The 22,779-nt window shown below is 41.2% G+C and overlaps 1 protein-coding gene across 1 annotated transcript in view; it reads right to left on the bottom strand.

Moving 5' to 3' along the window:
• SLC24A4 (solute carrier family 24 member 4) overlaps positions 1–22,779 on the bottom strand; it is a 154,644-nt gene that overhangs the window by 33,449 nt on the left and 98,416 nt on the right. Inside the window, exons 3-6 of the mRNA XM_065403722.1 lie at positions 5,836–5,912; positions 4,634–4,708; positions 1,766–1,850; positions 205–308 (exon numbers count right to left, since the gene is read on the bottom strand). Of these exons, the coding sequence (XP_065259794.1) occupies positions 205–308; positions 1,766–1,850; positions 4,634–4,708; positions 5,836–5,912 (341 nt within the window). The remainder of the gene's footprint in view (positions 1–204; positions 309–1,765; positions 1,851–4,633; positions 4,709–5,835; positions 5,913–22,779) is intronic.

Genomic DNA, 22,779 nt, shown 5'->3' on the forward strand with positions numbered 1-22,779 from the left:
ACTTTGGAAAGCTGAGACAACCGCTATTTTGCAGTATTACCTATTTGTAAGATGTGTCTGAATTATTTCTAACATGATCACTTCCCTTGTCTTAATAGCGCTTTCATGCTCGTTTTCCATTAGCATTCCAATATTTCTCAAACATTTTCCATGCAAAAGAAAAAACTAAGCAACAGAAAGCCAAAAAAAAGATAACCTACTAACCTGTCCCGCAAATATCCCACAGACGCCAATAATGCAAAGGATGTTGAAAACTGCTGACCCAACAATGGTCCCAACTCCTACATCACCATGAGTGATAAATACACCTGCAGAGAGAGCAATACATTCACAGTTAACCCCTATCACTTCATTACTGGCAATGCCTATTTGTTCAAAACATGTATCAACTGTGAACAACAAAAATCCGTGATCATTTAAATGTTTAACCAAAATTAGATTAATAATGAGTGCACATATCAGCTGCACCTTCTGAAGTTTTTGGGATAGTTAGCAGCTATTTTGTATGCATATTTTATCAAAAGGAGATGTAAAATACCTCCAGTGACATCAGAACTCTACAATGTAACTGACTTCAAATGTTACAATAAAGCACAGGAACTTTCCCCTGGACAGTTAACATTTAGATTTCTGTCCCTTTAACATCTGCAGGGACGGCACTACCTTCAAAGAACTCCTAGCAGCCACCTTGTGTATAGTCTGGGGTGCTACTCTTGATAGGACATATGGTCTAGTGGGTGGAGACTTGCCTGAGACTCAGGAGACACAGGTTCAATTTCTTGCTCCACCACAGACTTCCTGTGTGACATGGGCAAGTCACTTAATCTATCTGGGCCTCAGTTACTCACCTATAAAATGGGGAAAATAGTATTTGCCTGCCTCACAAGGGTGTTATAAGGCACTCAGATACCAGGGTAACGGGGACCATATAACTATCTAACATGACAGAGTGCAAAGAAGAAAGCTCCCATGACCATTCTGAAGCTTTGTTTTCAGCTAAAATAATCTTGTTTGAACAAACAGACTTTGATATTATAGATTATAGATCCTGTGATGCTATCACACCCCCTCTATGTAGGAGAGTGTATCTGTAGATTAGATGCCGTGGAGTAGATAGATGATATGGCTTTACTATATTTATGTATATTCTCCTTACTGTGGGACAAATTCTGCTCTCACTGATGTCGATAAGGTTGCACAACTGTAACTGAAGGAAAATTTGTTCCAGCGGATGGCATTAAAATCTCAACTTTCACCACCCAGGTATGTTTAGTACCAGCAGTATCTTCTCAAATCTTGAAGTGTGGTAGTACAGTATCACTGCTGCAGGTTTTGAGTATTGAATGGTGTCAGCTGCAGAATGGAACCCAGCAGAACATCAGAATCTAAAGCCTGTTAACTCAGTTATCTCCTGCTCTAAATATAAGGAAGAATGGTGGCACTTTCATATACCACTGCATGGGAAACCACTCAATAATACAGAGGGGCAGATCTTCAGCTGGTGTCAATTGTCATAGCTCCACTGAAATCTAAGCCAAGGATCTGTTCCTGACTTTTAATTTGTTTGCAGTGTTGTTGTAGCCATATTGGTCCCGGGATATGAGAGAGACAAGATAAGTGAGAGAATATCTTTTATACAAGTTACAAGCTTTCAAGCTACACATAGCTGAAAAAGAGCAGAAGTTGACCCAATAAAAGATATAATCTCGCCTACCTTGACATTTTAATGGCAACTGTTGCACATGCTATTGAGCAGAACCCTTACCTATTACAGATGCAAATAACTCTGGGGTCGAGCTTCCTGCAGCCATGAAAGTGGCTCCAGCAACATCTTCACTCAAGTGTAATTTCTGAAAGAAAAGTACCTATTACTTCAGCATTGCTGGTCTTTTTACATAGCACACTTTTATAGTTATAGATAGAATCCTTTTATTTTCTCGGTCACAATACCGTGAAAGAATGAACTCCCACTATGATACAGCTCAAAGGTTGAAAAAGCCTATATATGAGATATAGACAACATGCTTTGGGCATATAAAATATTTATCCCCTAACCTAGTGGGACACCAGTTAGATAATATTATCCACTTACATTATAATATTTGAACTAACCAAGCTGATTAGAGAAAGACCACTCAGATGGGGATTCTAGAAGGTGGAATGCTCAGGAATGAACAGTTTTTAGAATGAAGTCATGAGTAATTCAAGAGTTACAGGGGATACCTAGCTTGTAAAATTTGGTAACAGAAGTAAGTGAGAGTAAAATATAACCTATGTGAATATGTCTTGCAAATAGTAGGCCTGTTTCTGATCTCGCTTATTCTAATGTGAACTCCAATGAGGTACATGAAATTAGAGCAGTGTAGAACTAGAGAGAGGACTGTGTCCCACAGACAGATCTATTTTTAATATACTGCTTCTTGAGCTCTAATCTGTATGCAGTTACCTTAGAGCTTTTGAGCCAGAACCTCAGTTGGTATAAATGCACCTAGCTCCACAATTGGGCTAGGCCTATTCACACCAGCTGAGGATCTTTCCTTTGCACTATAAAGGCAATATTATGGGAAAGTTTTTCCTTTTTGAATCTCTAGACTCATCTTTAATATCCCATCCCACTTCCAAGGATAGAAGAGTGCCTAGTGATAAACGAAGCAGGTAAGAGTATTTTTCAGGCACTCTGCAACATTCTGAGCTAGCAGGAAGGGCTTCATAAGGAACTCATGGCATAGAAGCACAACACACAGCTCTCTAAGGGTACGTCTATACTACCCGCTGGATCGGCGGGCAGCGATCGATCCAGCGGGGGTCAATTTATTGCATCTAGTCTAGACGCGATAAATCGACCCCCGAGCGCTCTCCCATTGACTCCTGTACTCCACCGCCGCGAGAGGTGCAGGCAGAGTCAATGGGGGAGCGGCAGCAGTCAACTCACCACAGTGAAGACACCGCGGTGAGTAGGTCTAAGTATGTCGACTTCAGCTACGCTATTCACGTAGCTGAAGTTGCATAGCTTAGATCGATATCCTCTCCCCACCCCCAGTGTAGACCAGGGCTAAAATGATCTATCACCGATAACATGGCTGATAGAGTTCAGCACGGATGTGCTAACTACTCTGGATTCTTGTTAGCTGTCTAGCAGTCTGGAGATACTTAACAAGCAGAATAGATTTTATGAAGGATCGACAGCAGAAGCAGGAACATTATGGTACATCTTATATATCATGTATCTAAAAGTATGCTATGCTGATAGCACATCTGAAAACAGTAAGTAAAGATCACTGCTGAATACCAGGGCCGTAGCAACAAAGAACGTGGCCCCCTCCGAACGGTGGCCCCCTCTGAACATATGTCCGGGCGGGGCCCCTTACAATACAGAAACTGGAATGCGGTATTTATTTTGCCACTTTTAGGGGCCCCCTTCCTTGCGGGGCCCCCTCCGGTCGGAGGGTACGGAGGGCGCTCGCTACACCTCTGCTGAATACTTTGCAAGTATTTGCTGCTACAGTCTATCCTTACATCTGTTCTCCTGTTGATAAGGCTATGTAACTCCTACTGATGTTTGTGGGCGTTCTGTACATGTGTCCAGAGGAGAGGAAAAAAGATGCCTTATTAGCTAGAACAGCTGGTCAAAACATTTCTGTTAATATGAAATTATGTCAATCCCCACTCTCCAAATAAGGTTTTCTATTTTACAATCAATTCTATAGTTGGTTGGAAAATTTTCAACAAAATAAATTTTGGATCAAAAGTTTAATTTTCCCCCATCTTGATCAACTCTAACTAGTATCTGATAAATAAGTTTGTAAAGTGCTGTACATTAATGTTTTAATATAATAGCAGATTATTATTCTCAACTGTGTATATATTATATATTGCACTACATTTTCTAGTTACATTTCACAGATCTGGTTCAAGTGGGCCCTGTACATAAAATAACTGACTTCATTAGTTATAATAACTATATTCTCCCTTTCCAATTATTCATCTTGCATTGCCTTTGGGTGGGATTTTCAAAAGTGCTTAGCATTGACTTAACTATGCTCTTTCTGAAATGAATAGTAAAACTCTCACTGACTTCAGATGTGGCAGAGTTAAGCCTATGCTGGGTGCTTTTGAAAAGTCTACCTGATAGTTATTTCTATACATTAACTCTCTTCCACCCCTCCACACCCAATCCCAACAGGCCAGAAAAACAGCACAAGCACATCCCTTCCTCTGACTGATTAGTCTTGCTGGCAGAAAGACACCCATGGCCAGCAAATTAATATAAATATTTCTAGCTCTTCTTTTTCCAAGTGGCTTTTAAAACAAGGATCATAGTAACAAACCCATCTAATCCTTACATCACCCCCTATACTGCCCCACCAATGTGCTTCAGACCTGTGACAGGAGGAAATCATTTGGCTGTGCCCATTCAGTCATTAGCCTCTTTGCCAAGACAGCTGTCAAGGGTGCCAATTAGCGCAAACTGTAGTGGGTTTGTGATATGGAGCCCTGTCCACTGGGAAATGGATTGAGGCCACCAAACTCATTTCTAACGAACTCCAGACAGCCATTGGATGGTACAAAACATCCAAACCTAAAACCTACAAGAAACAGATTTACAAAAGGTGGTTAAATTTCTATCACTTACCTCACAAATTTTCTCTAACGAGGGAACAAAGAAGTCATCGCATACTATAGCCAAGGCATAGAACATATAAAGAGCCTGTGGGAAAAAATAAAGTAAGAAAATGTTACTCAGTCACATCATGTAAAAAGGGAGAGGAGAATGACCGTATGTTTATTCAAATAATGTAGAAACAAACTAACATGAATATGTGGCTCCATTTCTATCTGCTACAAAAAAACTGTATTGATGAAGTTATGGCATAAAAATATCAATATGTTCGTCTACTTAACAGTATGCTTAGAAAGGGAGGGTTTGGAAAGTTAGGGAATAATGAAAAAGCAGTAATTTGTTGTAATTGGGTGCCATGGTAGAGTAAGGGACATGATAATAACAGACAGTGCTTTGGAGGAAGAGCAGTCATCACTCATGTTTTCAATTAATTACCTGGGTAGGTAATGAAGGCAAAAGCAACATCAAGATATTCCATGTGCAAAGAACAATCACATCCTGAAAGAAATGGTCCCTGACCTTGGCTTCCATTTGCAAACATCTCAGGGGCTGTGATTGTCTCGTGAGCACATGTTGTCCTCCTGTTGCTCTATGTGAGTTATGTGATGCATATTTTCACAATGGGACCAATCCTGCAGTCCTCACTCAAGCAAATCTCCCATTTACTATTACTTTCCCAGAGCTGGGACTGCAAGACTGAGCCCCAAAGACCTTTAAATGTTTTTGGTTTCTGCAATAAGACATCAAGCCCAGTACCACGTTACCAGATTTCATCTGTATTCCTTTAGGCTTTAAGGGCCTTATCCTTGTTTCTTTTGCACAGATGCACAATGGACAGGAGAGGGAACAAGGAGACCCCATATCATCCATTCCTGCACAGAGGACAACCGGAATCCATACCTGCCCATACAGGGTGAAATCCTAGCTCCATTGAGATCAATGCCAAAACTTCCATTGATTTCAATTGGGCCAAGATTTCACCCCTAACTGAGATGAAGGCATAAACATTGCTAATTTAGGCTTGCATGAACAGTTTTTAAAGTGCTCCAGTCGCCTTCTGCTATTTGAGAATTGGGTTGCAAATGCACTATTAAAAATCTGCTGATTTACAGAGTTCTACTAAAAAAGGGCAATGGGACTGAGTAACTTCTTGCAACTTACTAAATAAATAAAAAAAGGAAACCCAAAAGGAACCAAGGTAGGACAAAACTTACACCAATAATATGAAACAGTACTGCTCCCTCCTGCCGATCCTTATTTGTAAATACATCTTCAGGAAATTCATTAATTGCTGAAAGAGAAAAACAATTATTTTAAAAAATATGTATAGGTCTACCTGAAAATTTTATAAATGGAAGACAGCAAAATAAAGATGGATATTTAATATTGGTCCTAAATTAAAGGAGAAGGTGACATCTTCATCAAAGACCATATCATTTAGTTTGGTGCATCACAGCCTGCCGAAATCTCTTCAGTTCACTAGGATAAAGCAGGGGGAAGATCGTCTGCTGGTGTCAGTTGTCATTTGCTCCAACTGTTTAAACCAATATTCAATAGCTGCTAGGAGTTTCCTGCTCACAATGCCTCCCTTTTACTATTTTCTCTATACTTCTGAAGTAACCAGCAGAGGGGCAAATTCCCCCCCAAAAAACAATATTCCTGGCTTCATGTATGCCTCACCCCCTAAAAAAACATGCAATGGCTGTAATCTGCTATCCACATAGATTATGGTGCTATATAAATGTTTGCATGTCACTTTACAGAGATGAAATAAATATACGGTGCATACCCAAAGAGCCTGCAATCTAAAATTAGACAAAGAAAAGGATGCTAGATAAAGGAAGGGGTGGGGGAAAAAGGAAGGTGAGGGTTAAAACATAATAGGAGTCAGATAATAGATGAAGAGAACCATATAAGCTTTGACTTTATAAGCAGTGACTGAGGTAGGTCAAGAGGAGAGGGGTAGCTCAGACAGAAGTGGAAAGTCAGTGATGGAAAGAAAAGAGCAAAGATATGTGTTTTCAAGCAGGTTCTGAATGAGAGTGAGGCTGCTTGCAGTAGTTAGATGGAGCATTTTCCATGCCTAGGTAGCAGTGTGAGAAACGTAAGAGCAAGAACACCAAAGAGTGGAGAGGAAGGAAGTAGCTAGGCATCCCAGAGGGCAGAGTGCTGTGGGTGAGATGGAGAGCAACCAAAGATGTGAGGCAGGCGGGGCAGAGCTGTGCAGAGACTTAGGCTTTGTCTACACTACACAGCTTTTAGCAACACAGCTGTGCCACTACAGCCGTGCCGCTAAAAGGCGCACAGTGTAGCTGCTGTTTGGCGGCAGGAGAAAGCTCTCCTGCCGACCAAAAAACTTCCACCCCCCACGCACACCAGCACTTTTCGTCAGTAAAATTTTGTCGTTCGGGGTGTGTGTGTGTGTTTCTTAACACCCCTGAACGATAGAAAGTTTTGCTGACGAAGTTCCAGTGTAGACAAAGCCTTAGGAATGACGTTGAGGATTTTGAACTTTATGTGGAAAGAGAGGGAGTCCATGAAGAGGATTGGAGATGAAATGGTCAGAGCAGAGCATTATTTTAGCCACTGAAAGCTAGATTGATTGGAGAGGTGACATTTTCATGCAGAACTCCCGATTGATTTCAGCAGGGAGTTACACTTGTGGGTTGATGGTAGGAGATGGCTCAAAAGTACTTTGAAATATTCATAAATGTACCAAAACCTGATGGACAAAAGCCAGTGTCTACTTTGATCACTTTACCCATAGCCAGAGCTTTTCTTAATGGTACTTGCTGAGGCCTGCTTCTTTGAAGTAACAAATGCTTGATATGATGCCTACTTTACAATGTCCTTGCAAACACAACATTTAATGCCAATGCACTCACTGTTCTGGTTTGTGTATATTCTTCAGTTTCCAATATAATTCTGCAAGCAATACGCATATATATGGAGACCAAGATTTTCAAAAGTGACTAGTGATTTTGGGTGCCCAATTTAAGACACCTTAAAGGGGCTTGACTTTAAGAAAGTTTGAGCTCTTGTCCTTTGCAAATCAGGCCTTTTTAAGGTGGCTCAAGATGGGCATTCCAAATCTGAGGCATCCAAAATCAGTCATTTCTGAACATTTTGACCAGGGAAAATAAAGTACCTTCATATCATTATTTGAAAAGACCAAGTTATTTAACATCTGCTCAAGGATGTATATACATGGCAAACTTTTCTTGCCCCCTGAAAGTAATTTATATAATATAATATATATATTATATAATTGCCTCAGTGCAAAGATGAAACCCTCCCTGCTGTTTTCATGCCTACAACCACAATTATTTTTGCATGAGACCATTGGCAGCAGGAGTTGTTTAAAATCAGAATTAATAAATCTTATCTGCCATACAAAAGGCAAAGCCACTGTTTTGTGAAATCCTGGAAATCCTCTGACCGAAAGCTACCGTAGTCAGTGGTCTATAAAAAATTAAGCATAAAATAAAAGTTCAACCAGATGTCATGGAGCAATGACTGTACTGCATTTCGTTAGCCTCTTTCATAAGGTCTGCACTTCAAAGCCAGTAAATAGCATTTAATACATAGAATTTGCCCAGGATTAAGAAGCAATTTTTTTCTACATCACACATTTAGTCAAGGAAAAAGACAGTACTTTAAAAGATATTTTGTTTAGACATCTATGAATGCAATTCCTTATTTCCAATCCTTTGACAAACCTTCCAACCTATGTCTCACTTCTGTAACCACTGGGAGAAATTGAGGGAGCGAGGGATAGTAAACTTTCTGGTAATCCAGCACATCAGCAGGATACTACCCAATCCCTTGTTGAGTTATGAAATGTCATTCAAGGGACTGAAGAGTGCTTACGTGCATAAATATCATCAGCACACCAGTTTAAGGCCACCAGCTTAAACACCACAGATCAGATTCTGCTATTAAGTACACTTTTGTAAAAATCAATAATTTCACCGAAGCCAAACCTGTACAAAACTGGTGCAAGTGAGAAGAGAATCTGGTCTTGTTCCTGGATTTCATAGTAAACGTACAAGGCCAGCGTACCTGTAAAAGCAGCCTGAGGAAACAGCACTGCTGTATCCTGGGAATGAAAATTGTACAGTAAATAAAAATAACTCATGTGGCTATAATGAAGTGCTGCTTCACAAAGAGCTGTCAAAACAAAGATAATATACAATTAAATGACCCAGCAGCTAGGAAATCTCGGATCCTCATTTGGATGGATTTGCCTGTTGAACCAGCACAAATTAAAATACCTTTAAAGAATCAAAACAGATGGATAAATAGCCTCTTTTTATATTTCTATTACTATTTCCAGCAAGCAAGGAAGAGGAAAGGGAGAGAATATCATATATATATTGGAACAAAGATTGTTGCATTGTAATATTTTGAGACACTGTATTAAGTAGAACTGGATGAAATTCTCTGAATCATTTTTTCAGTGAAAAACACAGATTTGGCAACACCCAAAACATTTCACAGATTCATGTTGGTTTCTATGAATTGTTTCAGTCCAAAAAATTAAAATAAATTCTGTCATTTTTCAAAACGGTACACATTCAGTTCAAAATGACTTTTCATTTAAAAAATTTCCCTTTGCTTTTTAAAAAAAACAACAATAAAAATGTTTTAAATGGTCAGAAACAAAACAAAAACATTTAATTTGACCTGAAATGATTTTTTTTCTTGAGTCTGAGTCACTGAAATTTTTGGGGGAAAAAATCCACTTTTGGTTTTATCCAAAACTAATTTTTCCTCACAATTTTTTGGAAATGTCTGCAACCAAAAAATCCATTATTTGCACAACTCTAGTATTAAACGGGAGTGAAAGTGACATTCTTAATCTCCTGCTGGGAGACAGTGTAGGATAATCTATAAACTACTATTAGTCAGTGTTACATAATCTGCAGTGGCTTTCGACAACTTTGTAAGAGGCCAAAACAGCCTTTTATACATGGAAGTGCTAGAGCTGAATAGGTTTCTCATATTACTTAGTACTTGCTTTAGCACTGTTGTAATATTTGGGCATACAAGTTTACCCTAATTGTGAGCTCAACAGTGAGATGTGAATGAAAGATCATAAAATATCACATTAACCTATAATGTAAATGTTGATGGGGAAAGGTGAAAAGGGGAGGCAGAAAGATTGGGTTAATCCAAACAAAAAGGCCTACTGATATAGCTCAACGACTGTGTAAAGATCATGTCTGGTAACAAGAGAAGTGTGGAACCGGAAATCAACAGACTGAAATTGGTATATCAGAAATTAGGCCTACTTGGTGGACAAAATAATGAGCAGATGCGCCATTCCAACCATCACTTCCTTTTGGGATCCTTAAAAGAAAAGATTCTGGTAGGAGAATCATGTTGTCTGACCAACAACTGCCAGATGGGAGACAGGTGGACTGAAAGGAGCAAACTTCACCATCATGGCTGCCAACCCCACTGTCTTCTGGGACTCAGGGATCACTATGACACTGTTGGGCCTTTGTTGTGCTGATCCTGAGAAATATCCTGCCCAAACTAGGCCAGAGAGAAGAACACGGATGACATTGCCTCCTCCAATGGCTCTGGCTAAATCCCAAACATCACCTGGAACGGTGAGACTTCCCCCCCACCCCATATACACACTTCCCTCCAATCCTCTATATGTCCTCTTCCTTCCCCACTGTATTTCTTCTCTTTTCTATCCCTTCCTACTTTCCTTTTGCCTTCTGTATTAAGAATCTAGTTTAGCTGACTGAGACTGTATTTTGCAATACTGCTATAAGCCTGTGACCAGGGACAGCTAAAAACAATGCTTTATACATAAGGTTGCCAACCCTCCAGGATTGGCCGGGAGTCTCCAGGAATTAAAGATTAATCTTTAATTAAAGATTGTATCATGTGATAAAATCTCCAGGAATACATCCAACCAAAATTGGCAACCCTACCTATACAGTCTAATGCTGGTATAAATATGCCAGGTCTCTGCGTGGCTGATAAGACCATGTGCTGTGATTCTGTATTTTCAGCAGTGAGGTTGCATGTAAGAATCAACACCAGAAACAGAAGCTGCAGTTTCTATCTTTGTGTTCTTTTCTTTTCGTGTGTGTTTGTCTTGTTTTGTCATTTAGGAAACAGGATCAGACTTTATCAACAGCTCCAGCCTAACTCAACTAACTTCCCTCCCCCCCAAAGGACAGTTATTATCATCTTTGACACCATCTAAGAGCCTGTCAGACAAGAGGTTTTCCTTCTAAAGACTCTCTGCGGCCAAAGGGAAAGGGAATAAGGGATACTGTTACAATGGAAAGCCTTACTTCATATTTTACATTTCAAATGTTTTAACTGTTTTTCCTTCTTTGTCTGTATCTTTATTAAAGAGTTAAAAAATTAATTGTGTGTTTCCCATGGAACTAAACAGGCTGAGGTCTCTGTACTTGGAATTCCAAACCTTGTTTAAAAACTACTACTATTATACAGTAACAGGGTCATGTTAACGCCTTTGAGTCTCTGGGACCATGTATTCTATCGAAATTAATACAACAGCACACATCACTCCAGCAATATATCAATATATCTTGCCAATTCAATGTGATTTAACATCATTCCCTCATGTGGCAGCTGTGGGCAGTACTTCTGGGATAATATTACAGCACCAGCAAATATGAGAGTTTCTACTCTGCTACAGTAATTGCCAAAAGCAGAATTTTCCAGAACTATTCCCTCAGGTATGAACAAAAAAAAAAAAGGCAGCTCCCAGTGAACATGGGTTTAGATGCATATCTACTCATTAACAAGTAGAATTAAAACCGACCGTGTTCACAAAGAATAAATACTGAAGGAAGGATCCTTCCATCTTCTGGGGATGGGAACTGTAGCTGTCTCTCCACTATTTTCAGCTGAGATGGGAGGGGAAGATTAAATGGAAAGCAAGGTGTACAGTGTGACTAATTCTGACAAAAAGGAACACCCACCAATTGCTCTGAAGACAGCTGGAAGTACATAAATATTCTCCCTAACAGGACAGTTCCAGGCAAACTACTACAGATCATCCTGTTGTTACCTTGTCCTCCCAACCCACCTCACCCCAGCTGTCCATTATCCCCACCTTTTGAGTCCTGACAAACTAGGTTATAAATTCTCATGGACAAGAGCACTGTCTCTTATTTGCCTGTTCAGAGAGTAGCAGAATGGGCCTGGACTCTTATCTAGGTTTCCTTGGCACTACTGTCATACCAATTAATAACTGACATCAATAATAGTTACTACAGGGCTGTTATGGGAACAGAGGGCAGGGGAAGTGGCTGACAATTTCATGAATGGCAGGGGAGGTGTACATAAATTGTACAGAAAGGTACACTACCTTTCTGTACAATTTATGAAGGAGCTTGAAAACTCTCTATACTGAGCCATGAACATGGAACACAAAGAAAGAGAGTTAATCACCTTTAACAGAACAAACCTGAAGGGCTGATTCTGCTGAGCTACCAAACTACTTATAATACAAGCACCAAAATGCAAATAGAAGTGTGTAAATAACAAGTCTCAAAACAGAGTTTAAAAGGAGTTACAGAAGTTAATCCCCGTGCCTCACTTTGATTGTTTACCCTGGTTTTTAAGTGAGGATTTACAGAGCAGAAGGCAGGGGGAGCCCGTGCACAATACTGACACCTGCCTATATTTAGGCTGGTTACCAGATTATTCCGGTAGGCACTGCTGAGTAGCATGAGAGCATTGTTCCCATATGCCCTGTCTATACTGTTGGAGGCAGCCTGCCAATGAACTAAGTTTCAAAATCTCATAAGCCTGATAGAAAATCTCAGCAGCCACGTGGATCAGCTGTTTTATAACCTGCCTTGGCATGTGATTTCTTCACTTTATCACCAGTTGATTCACTCACAGAAGCAAGAGACACACCAACTCTTAATAGGCTGCTGAACATAAAAGATATTCTACATTTTCCTTTCACAGTTATTTACAATGGTAGCGGCATTCTGCTGCAGGGAGAAAAGAACTGCAATTAAAAAAAAAAAAGATGCATATGAAGGGCTCTTGGAGTAAGAGCCATGCTGGAAGGGTCTTGTGCAGATGCATTCATGACCCCCTTCCCTGCCCACCCCCAGCCACCTTGGCATGTGCAACATCTCTGGCTACGCTAACCTGTTCTCTCCCCAGTCGCTCAGGGAGGACACAGCACTGGCATTCTGGATGCACCTAGTGCAGGTGCACAAGGGAGTAAGGCAGAAGGCCGTAGCTACCTACGCCTTCCCTCTCCTCCACCCACTCCCATGAATATGCTCAGAAGCAGTCAAAATCCAGCCCAAAGTATTACATAACACATTCCATTTGTTCAAGCAATGAGGGCAAATCCAGGTGATACTCTCCAAATACTGACTGTATTTCTATATGTGGGCGCGGCCTTTTCTCTCATCACAGAGAGGTTGGGCCAAATTTTAAAGGCCTTGTGTTTATGCATGTGCCCCCCCAGTTACAGGGAGCAAAACCCCCATTTGCGTGCAGAAACGAGCATTTGCATGTACAGAACCAAGTAGAGGAAGCTGGCAAGGGGAGCAGGGTCACCCCAACATTGAAGCACTGCTCTGCTGTGGCTCTCCAGGGATGTGTGGGATTGGGGCAGGGCTGCAGTTTGAGTTTGCTGGGGAAGCAGGTGGGGGAATGGGCAGTGGCAGATTAGCCACTGGGCCAACAGGGCCCATGCCCAAGGGCCCTGGCCAATTGGGTGGCCCCCAGAAAAATGGGTGCCCCGTGCCCCTGCCTGCTCTGCCTGCCCGGCGCTCCTGATGGGGAGCAGGGTCAGGACGCTGAGGGGACTGTAGGCCATGCTCCCCAGCAGGAGCACCGGGGGGGGGGGGGGGACTGCAGGCGGAAGGGGTGGGGAGGGACCCTCCCATTTGCTGTGGACCAGGAACCCATAAATCCCTAATCTGCCTCTGGGAGCCGGGGCTGGCTCTTCTGACAGAACGATGAGGGGTAAACTCTGTGTGGGGAACTTTGCAAAATTGTTTCCTTCAGCTCTCTCCCATGCAGTTTTACCCCAGGAACAATGATCCATCCTGTGCTTTGTAGCATTCTTTTACACACAACACACTGTCAAACCAACATGAAATCCTTGTTTGGGGATGGAATTAAAAAAATTAAATGTTATTGAATTAATTAGCATTATTATTTGTAGACCAGGAGCACCCAGGGGCCCAAACAAATTCAGGGTCTCATTCTATTAAGCATTGTACAAACGTATAGTAAAAGACACTACCTGCCCCAAAGAGCTGACAATCTAGAAGGCAAGATATAAGAGCTGGGAGAAAGAAACAAATGGAGGAAGGAAAGAACACTGAGTGGGTCTCTTTATGGGTGCTCGTATCTCAGCAAAAAACAACCAGCACCAAAGCCCCACGCATCAGAGAACAGATTCATTTTATAATAGCTATAAAATAAAATAATAACTTGTTTTTCCGAATCATAAAGAAACTTTAAAAATGAATCCACAGCTTTCTGAAGACACACACAAAAAAGGACATATGGGATGAGCCAGGATGACATCCATCCCAGGCAAGATAATGGAGCAGCTGATACAGAACTTAAAGGACGGTAATATAATTAATGCCAGTCAATACAATTTTATGGAAAATATATCCTGTCAAACTAACTTGATATCTTTTTTTGATGAGATTACAAAGTTGGTTGATAAAGGTAATTTTGTTGATTTTGTTGATGTAATAGTCTTCTGTAAGGGCTTTGACTTGGTACTGCATGACATTTTGATTTAAAAAACTAGAACGAAATAAAATTAACAGGATGCATATTAAAGGGATTAAAAACTGGATAACTGACAGGTCTCAAAATCTAATTTTAAATGGGCAATCATCATCAAGCTGGTGTGTTTCTAGTGAGGGACCAGTTCTTGGCCCTATGCTATTTAACATTTTTATCAATGAAAACACAATCATCACTGATAAAGTTTGCAGATGACACAAAAGTTGGGGGAGTGGTAAATAACGGAGAGAACAGATCACTGAGACAGAGCTGTCTGGAATATTTGGTAAACTGGGTGGAAACAAACAATACAGCTAAATGTAAATGTACACATCTAGGAACAAAGAATGCAGGCCATGCTTACAGGAGGGGGAAGCTGTGATTCTGAAAAAGAATTGGGGGTTGTGGTGGGCAGTCAGCTGAACATAATCTCCCAGTGCAATGATGTGGCCAAAAGAGCTAATATTATCCTGGAATGCATAAACAGGGGAATCTCAGGCAGGAGTAGAGAGGATATTTTACCTCTATTTAGCACTGATGTAGCCACTGCTGGAATACTGTGTCCAGTTCTGGGGTCCACAGTTCAAGAAGGATGTTGATAAACTGAAGAGAGTTCAGAGAAGAGCCACAAGAATGACTAAAGGATTAGGAAACACGCCTCATAGTGATAAATAGATTGAGTTTCTTGAGTGTATCATAAACAAAGAGAAGGTTAAGGGGTGACTTGATCAAAGTTTTTAAGTACACGTGGAACAAATATTTGATAATGGGCTCTTTAATCTAGCAGAGAAATGTATAACATGATCCGATGGCTGGAAGTTGAAGCTAGATAAATCCAAACTGGATATAAGCCACAAGTTTTAATAGTGAGGGTAATTAACCATTGAACAATTTACCAGGGGTCATGGTGGATTCTCCAACACTAGCAATTTCTCGATCAAGACTGGATGTTTTTCTAAAAGATCTACCCTGGGAATTATTTGGGGAAGTTCCATGACCTGTGTTACTCAGGAGGTCAGACTAGATGATCACAGAGGTCCCTTGTGGCCTTGGGATCTATGAAAACAAATGTCCTGACCACTTTTGCTCATTGATGTTCCTACGGCATTTTTTAGTTTCTCTGTTCTGATCAAATTACAATTTGAGTAATGACATTCTATGTACCTGAATTCCCCCTGGGGGTTTAGTTTGTTATGGTGGGCTGGATTTAGCATGGTTTGTTTCTGTTTCTGCTGGCAGAAAACTCTGGCACAAAGTCCCAGGTGTGAAATATCCATCAGGGGAAACGGCTACAGTGGCAAAAGGCGGTCATTGCTTCCCCTCTATTGAAAATGTCTCACTGTTTTAATCTGTTACCTAATGTTGGGTACAGCAACCCTAGATGCAATTTTTATATCAGCTCAGGCGTTTAAATGGTAAGGGTTTCAGAAATCAGGGTGAAGAGCTTGATATAGACAGACACTACAGCTGGTAGGAATAGAAGCAGCCAGAGCAGGGACTGCTGCACTAGGGGCGAGAGGGTAAAATAGGGCCCAGATGGGACCATACGTCTCCATCTCACCCCTGAATCCAGAACTGTGCAGGGGAGAATGCCCTCAAGGGGCATTAGGATCCAGGTAGTGCATCTCCTCCTTCCCCTCACATGGCCATGGGGGAAACTGAAGAGAGGAGCCAGCCAGAGACTGCAGCGGGTAGGAACAGGAGTAGCCAAAGCAGGGAGGGACCTTTCTCACCTTCATTCCGGTCAAAACTGTTAAATGTTCTCTGCCCTCCTCTGCCCTGTGCTGACTGGCTATTTGCTCCCCATTCCTGCTCAGAGTCTCTTACCTCAGCTTCACTCCACTCCTGCTCCTCTCACTGTCTTCTCCCCTGCCCTGTCCCCCTCCCTTTCCTTCCCTTCCCATTTTACCAATCCCTGGCTAAGTAAATCCATCACTCCCAAAATATTGTGCAACTCACATGATGTTTGCCACTGTCACATTGCTCATTCTGCATGCATTCTACACCTTTTCCCAGCCTGTGTCTGTCTTGTATATTTAGACTGGAAGCTCTACAGGGCTGGGACCATCTGGTACTCTGTCTGTACGGCACCTACCCCATTCTTGGTTGGCCCTTAAGTACTACCGTAATAAACATGATTAGTAATAACAACAGATAACGTTTGTAAAGTTTGAGATGAAAGGCACAACATAAACATGAGCTATCGTTATCTGACCCTCACATTTTCAGGTTTGCGATAGCAATAAAATTGCTTACGAAACAAAAGCAGTTATTTTGACTAAAAAAATGCTGACTGGATTTATTTGAATTTCAATGCTAACTATGGAAATGGAACAAATGTGAACATCACACCAGCATACTGTGCCATTCCCAACATTCTGTCCCAGTTTCTACTTCGTTCTTTATCATAGAAAATTCATGTTGATTTTTATTGTTTTCCGCTGAACCTCAGTGTTTGGCTGACTACAAACAGGAATAATAATTATTTAAATCAATGTATTATCCTCTAAGTAAATAGTCTACAGGTCTTTGACTTTTTAGTGGTCCATCCCTAAACAGATTCAATACATTCTTATGTGTCTGTCTAAAAACACAAAAATGCTATACAGTACATTAATACTACACTTTTCTTCCAAATTGTCAGAAAACCCTAAATTCATGAATGCTGTTACATGGGTGGGCTCGGCAGAATTCAATTTTTATTTTTTTCTAATTTCAACTACATCGATTTTTATTTTTAAAGATTGTTTATTATTACAGTGGCTGGAAATGAAAGGAGGGGTAGGATTGGGGTTAGGATTAGGGCTGCACTGACCAAGGGGCCGCAGGGGGCTCCCTGAACATGGTGCTGGGAAGGCAGCAGTCCTGGCCCATTGCAGCAGAGATTCCCAGCCAGGACTTCAAGGAGGAGAATGAACCACTAGCCACAGAGTGCTGCTGAACAGTTCCTGCTCAGGGATGACTCCTGCACTCCTGGCTGGTGAGTGAGTCAGTGGGGCCATGATAGTGAAGATGTGGGGCTGGTAACACTGGATCCCTGCCAGTAGGGTTGTCAGGTGTCCTTGCTGACTGGGCTGTTAGAAGTCCGGTCGGCGGCACAGCGGGGCTAAGGCAGGCTCCCTGCCTGCTGTGGCACCGCGAAGCTCCCGGAAGCAGCGGCATGTCCTCCCTCCGGCTCCTAGGTTTAGGGGCAGCCAGCGGGATGGAGTAAGTGGGGGGTGGGGCCTCAGAGAAGGGGCAGGGCAGGGGGTTCATCCTCCTCGCAGTCCTGGCTGGGGGTCGGTGCTCTGCCCTGATAGGACTGCAGCCTTCCCGACACCTGCAGGGATCAGGTTTCTCTGGCCCTGCAGCAGCATAGGGAGCCCTCTGTAGCCTTGCGGTCATGGGACTGAGGGAGTGGGGCCATGACAGTGGAGCTGCAGAGGGCTCCCTTCACTGCTGCAGGGCTGGAGACACCCAGACTTTGCAGGCAGAAGGGGGCAAAGCTGCACTCCCCCCACTGTTAGGGATTGACATTTTTTTCATCAATTTCATTTCATGCTGAAATAGACGTTTACCAACAGATAAAGTATCAGAGGGGTAGCCGTGTTAGTCTGGATCTGTAAAAAACGACAAAGAGTCCTGTGGCACCTTATAGACTAACAGACATATTGGAGTATAAGCTTTCGTCGGTGAATGCCCACTTCGTCAGACTCTTTGTCGCTTTTTACCAACAGATAGTCATTGAAATCACATCCTGCCAAGCCTATCCATGCACCACAAATTCAATAATGACAACTAAATGTTTCAAGGGGAGGGAGGGATGTCCCTACATGAGGAAAACGTTGTTCTTCATGGGCACTTGATACCCAGGAAAGCTGGTATCTTAACATGAAAATAATAACTCTACTTTTAATCCCAGATTTCAGCTGAAAAAATGACAGTTCCCAAGCTTTGAACTCCTGTTCCCATTAGACAGCTGTTTTTCAGTTTTGTATCAAAATCACATGTGGACAGTCCCCAAAATGGTCATTTCTGCCTCTGATGCATGTTAATATACACACACTGGTGAAGAGCAATTAGGGACCAGCAGCTCAAAGACACATATCTGTTTGCATGAAACAACTCTGGAAGAAAACCCTGCTATATGTAACTCTGTAGTAAGAATAGTTAGCCTGACTGCCCAGCCTGGGCAATGACAACACATAACAATGAAGTCTAGCATGAAACACCACTGAACCTTTTGTACGTAATCAATTTAATGTTGTGCAAAGCCAAAGATGAAACTTTCTATCCAAAGCTGAGTACCATATGGCAGGAGGCACAGTAAGCTTCCCATTCCCCAGCACAATCTGTAGAAATTACTAGCAAATTTAATCTCTGCAGTATATTAATTCAATTTGCATTATCTGTGCCATGGCAAGTAGCAGTTTATGAAGCAAATGACTGCCTCAATTCTTAACTATTAAATACATTTAATACGTGTACTGTAAGATAAAAAAGGATGGTGTATTATTGAAATAGCCTTAAAAAGCTCTCTTTCCATCAGAATGAAATTATGGATATTTCTATAAAAGACAGGATTAGCTACAGGGAAAAGTTACACTAATGCCTTATTAAAATATAAATTTACATTTAATTTCTTTTTTAAGAAAACTATTTGCACTCATTAAAGCAGAGTCAGAAAATCAAATAAAAATATAGTAACAATTATCTGCTGAAATATGGAAATTTGAAGGATATGATACATTCACCTCCTGAAGCAGCAATGCACTGTATCAGCATATCAGAGAACAGCATTTTGTGTGCATTGGTCCATCTGTTAATGTTTTTAAACTCCTCAAGCTTATAAAAGGACGCATAAGTTTGGGGCCATTGACTTTTTCTCCCTGGTTCCCATTTGCTTTCTTCTTTAGAAAAATGTCTTTAAAGAGCTGGAGATTTTCTATCACCAGACTGGTTTTCTTTCCTTTGTGAGAGCACCAGGATATCTCACAGATTAGTATTAAGGATAGCTTGTATCTGATTGCTCCACACAGCAGCATGTCAATGTTATTATTGCAAGACAGCAGCAGTTAGGTAACAAAACCATGGTAACCTGACTAGAAGAGAAGAGGTGATCTGCAGTTTCAATCTCACCATGAAACTGCTAGATCAACTCAAGTCAACTGTTCTAAATCAGCAACAGACAGAGGTCAAACAGTCTGTGCTTAGTTTTGGTGCACTCTGTACGTGTTCTATCTTCTGCTTTATTGTACAAGGTTAACCAAGAAAAATCAGTTTGATTCCAGCGCATGCTGTTAGTATCCAAAATGTACTGCCATTTGACAGCTATTCAGTTGCCTATATGAATGAACTGGTGGTTTCAGTGGCCTCTGGGAAATAAGATGGTGTCTCTTAGTCCAATGATAACTGGTTGAGTGGCTACTGTATTTCGTTTCAATAAAGAATAGATGGTTACATATCTGGCAATATTTTCATTTGGCAGAAATCTATTGAGAAAGAGCAAGAAAGGAAAAAGGCTGAACTTGCCCTCAATGATATTATCAGGTGGGCAAGGGTTGCAGAAACAGGACCCATGTCTGCAGAGAGAAATATTCAGCAAAGTAGTGGATGATCATGCTGACACACATTGTGAGAAGGTCAGAGGATCCAAAATTCCACATGTAATTCCTCATGCTTTTCATAGACAGACTTTCCAGCCAGAACCAGTTTGAAGAGATAAATGTTGACAAACAACCACTTGCTTTCCCTTAATTTTCTGTCTCACCATCTCAAGTTCAATGTTTTTTGTTCATAGGCAGTTTTAAAATTCCCTCTCAAAACCAAATTATAACAATTATTTGTGTTTGTTGTACAGCTTCTCCATTCACAAGTTCATCCAGCTCACCCATATCAAACAAAGCCAACAATCCACTGCCAAGACAATTAACATGATGTCAAAAACTCTGCATTCTGACTTCACTGAAAATCTAAATAAGAGGAACTGGGAGAGACACAGGTCTGGTTTTAACACCAATGAGACTTGATAAATTAACAAAGAGCACTGTCAAACTTATTGAACATGTGAAGAAGCAAAGGAACACAGTTTTAAGACATATTGGGCTAGAGCAGGGGTTCTCAAACTGGGGGTCGGGACCCCTCAGGGGGTCACGAGGTCATTAAATGGGGGATCGCGAACTGTCAACCTGCACCCTAAAAACCCAGTTTTTCCTCCAGCATTTATAATGGTGTTAAATATATTTAAAAAGTGTGTTTAATTTATTAGGGGGGTCGCACTCACAGGCTTGCAATGTGAAAGGAGTCGCCAGTAAAAAAGTTTGAGACCCACTGGGCTAGAGTCTTTCCTGTTTCAGAACTCTGGTGAAGGAGAGTGGGGGATGTCAGGAAGGTGGTTACAACTCTGTTTCTGTGAGCTTGTGTGCCCTGGGGCTGCTCTAGCTTATGTCAGTGGTGTATCATCCCTATTGGACCATTTGCAACCCAACAATTAGCAGAGCAGAACAAGACCCCTTCCCTCCTCCAACATACTTCCTATACAGGTGGTGGGGGAGCAATCATGGGAGCTGACATGGGTGGTTTTATGCCAGCTGAGAGCTCCCAACACAGGAAATTCAGAGCTGGCTAGTTATGGCCAAAATCTGGCTCTTTTGTGCTGTTTGAGCAGCACAATGAAGTTGCATCAAATACAAGAATCTGGCCCACAGGTTGAAAGTTGCCTTCCATTTTAAACATTCGAGGACTTCCATTTGGAAGAGGACATTCATGTAAGTGGTATCACATGAGAGGATCAGAGTGTATTCTTCAACGATAAAGAGCAAAAGATTTCTACTAGCAGTAGTCCTTTTTCAGATATATGGTCATCTTTATTACTGGAAATAACTGGATTATAGCTAAAATAATCCTTTTCTGTGACAAATACCACTAATGCTGTTTAAAGTGCAATTCTACTTTGAAAAGTAACTATATAAAATATCTCCTTCTGATGAACCCAATTTGATACTTTCCTGCTGTCTTTAGTGAATAAAATAAGTGATCACCAGCTTTTTTTAGTTAGCACTACAGAGCTCATACAGCAACAGGAGCATGTGCTGGAGGCTATTCTGCTACATGCATCCTCAACAAAAGTGCTACCCAAATTCCAGTTGCACAGCCATTGTAATTAATGACTTTGGAAGAATCCAGCTTGACTCTCAGACCACAGGATGAATTTGCAGTGCTGGCAGCTAGACAATTCATTGTGTTACTTGTAAACTGAACAGATTTGATCTGGAAAATGTTGAGAGGAAAGAAATATGCAACCCCATGAGATAGTTTTCCAGAGTCACTTTTCACATCAGAAGTACATTTTAAATGAAGCTGTCTGTGCTGCAGTGCCTGCAGCAGAGCTAATACATAATAATGGGTATTTCAATCCATTCTATTTCAGCAAGTGTAGCATGGTGACTCATGTAAAGTAGCAGTAATGGCCCACATATTTCCCCAAATGCAGAATGCATGGGGAAAGAAATTAAATTCATTATTTTTAAAGAACTTCTTTGAGTTTATTCTTACAATTTCTCTGAAACCCTCTAGACACAGAAAGTATAACTGGGTAGGCTAGATGTGTTAGCCTGTAGATGAAGAGGAAAAATGACACAAAGCTGTAGGTGATACCTTTTACAAGGCTAAGATCAAAAATTGAATAAACTGACTATTGAGACTCACCAGGGCATGAAAAAGCAAAGCAATTGGTAGAAAATATAGTGGCAGGGTGTCGATTCACACTACAGCCCTAAAGTCAGGCCCACAGAGACCAAAAGGGGAAGGATGTAAAAATGAAGTCAGGAACAGGTGTGGTTTGGAGTTTCTCTCCTTGATAGCTTTATTTGGATATGGTGGCTGAATGCTAGAAGGCAGTGTCAGAAAGACCTATTCAATCATCTAGTCCAGGGGTCGGCAACCTTTCAGAAGTGGTGTGCCGAGTCTTCATTTATTCACTCCGATTTAAGGTTTCATGTGCCAGAAATACATTTTAACGTTTTTAGAAGGTTTCTTTCTATAAGTCTGTAATATATAACTAAACTATTGTTGTATGTAAAGTAAATAAGGTTTTTAAAATGTTTAAGAAGCTTCATTAAATTAAGTTAAATTAAATTAAATTAAAATGCAGAGGCCCCCGGACCGGTGGCCAGGACCCGGGCAGTGTGAATGCCACTGAAAATCAGCTCGCGTGCCGTCTTTGGCATGCGTGCCATAGGTTGCCTACCCCAGATCTAGTCCATCCCCTACCAAGGCTGGATTATTTCCAACACTACATTTTCTTGGGCATTGTCCAAAAGGCTTTGTCAATCAGCACAATGACAGAGAGAATAGCTAAAATATAAAGGTACAATAATTATACAGTAAAGGAAACCCCTGTA

The sequence above is a fragment of the Emys orbicularis genome, chromosome 4, assembly GCF_028017835.1.
Source record: "Emys orbicularis isolate rEmyOrb1 chromosome 4, rEmyOrb1.hap1, whole genome shotgun sequence".
In the NCBI taxonomy this organism is placed as follows: domain Eukaryota; kingdom Metazoa; phylum Chordata; order Testudines; family Emydidae; genus Emys; species Emys orbicularis.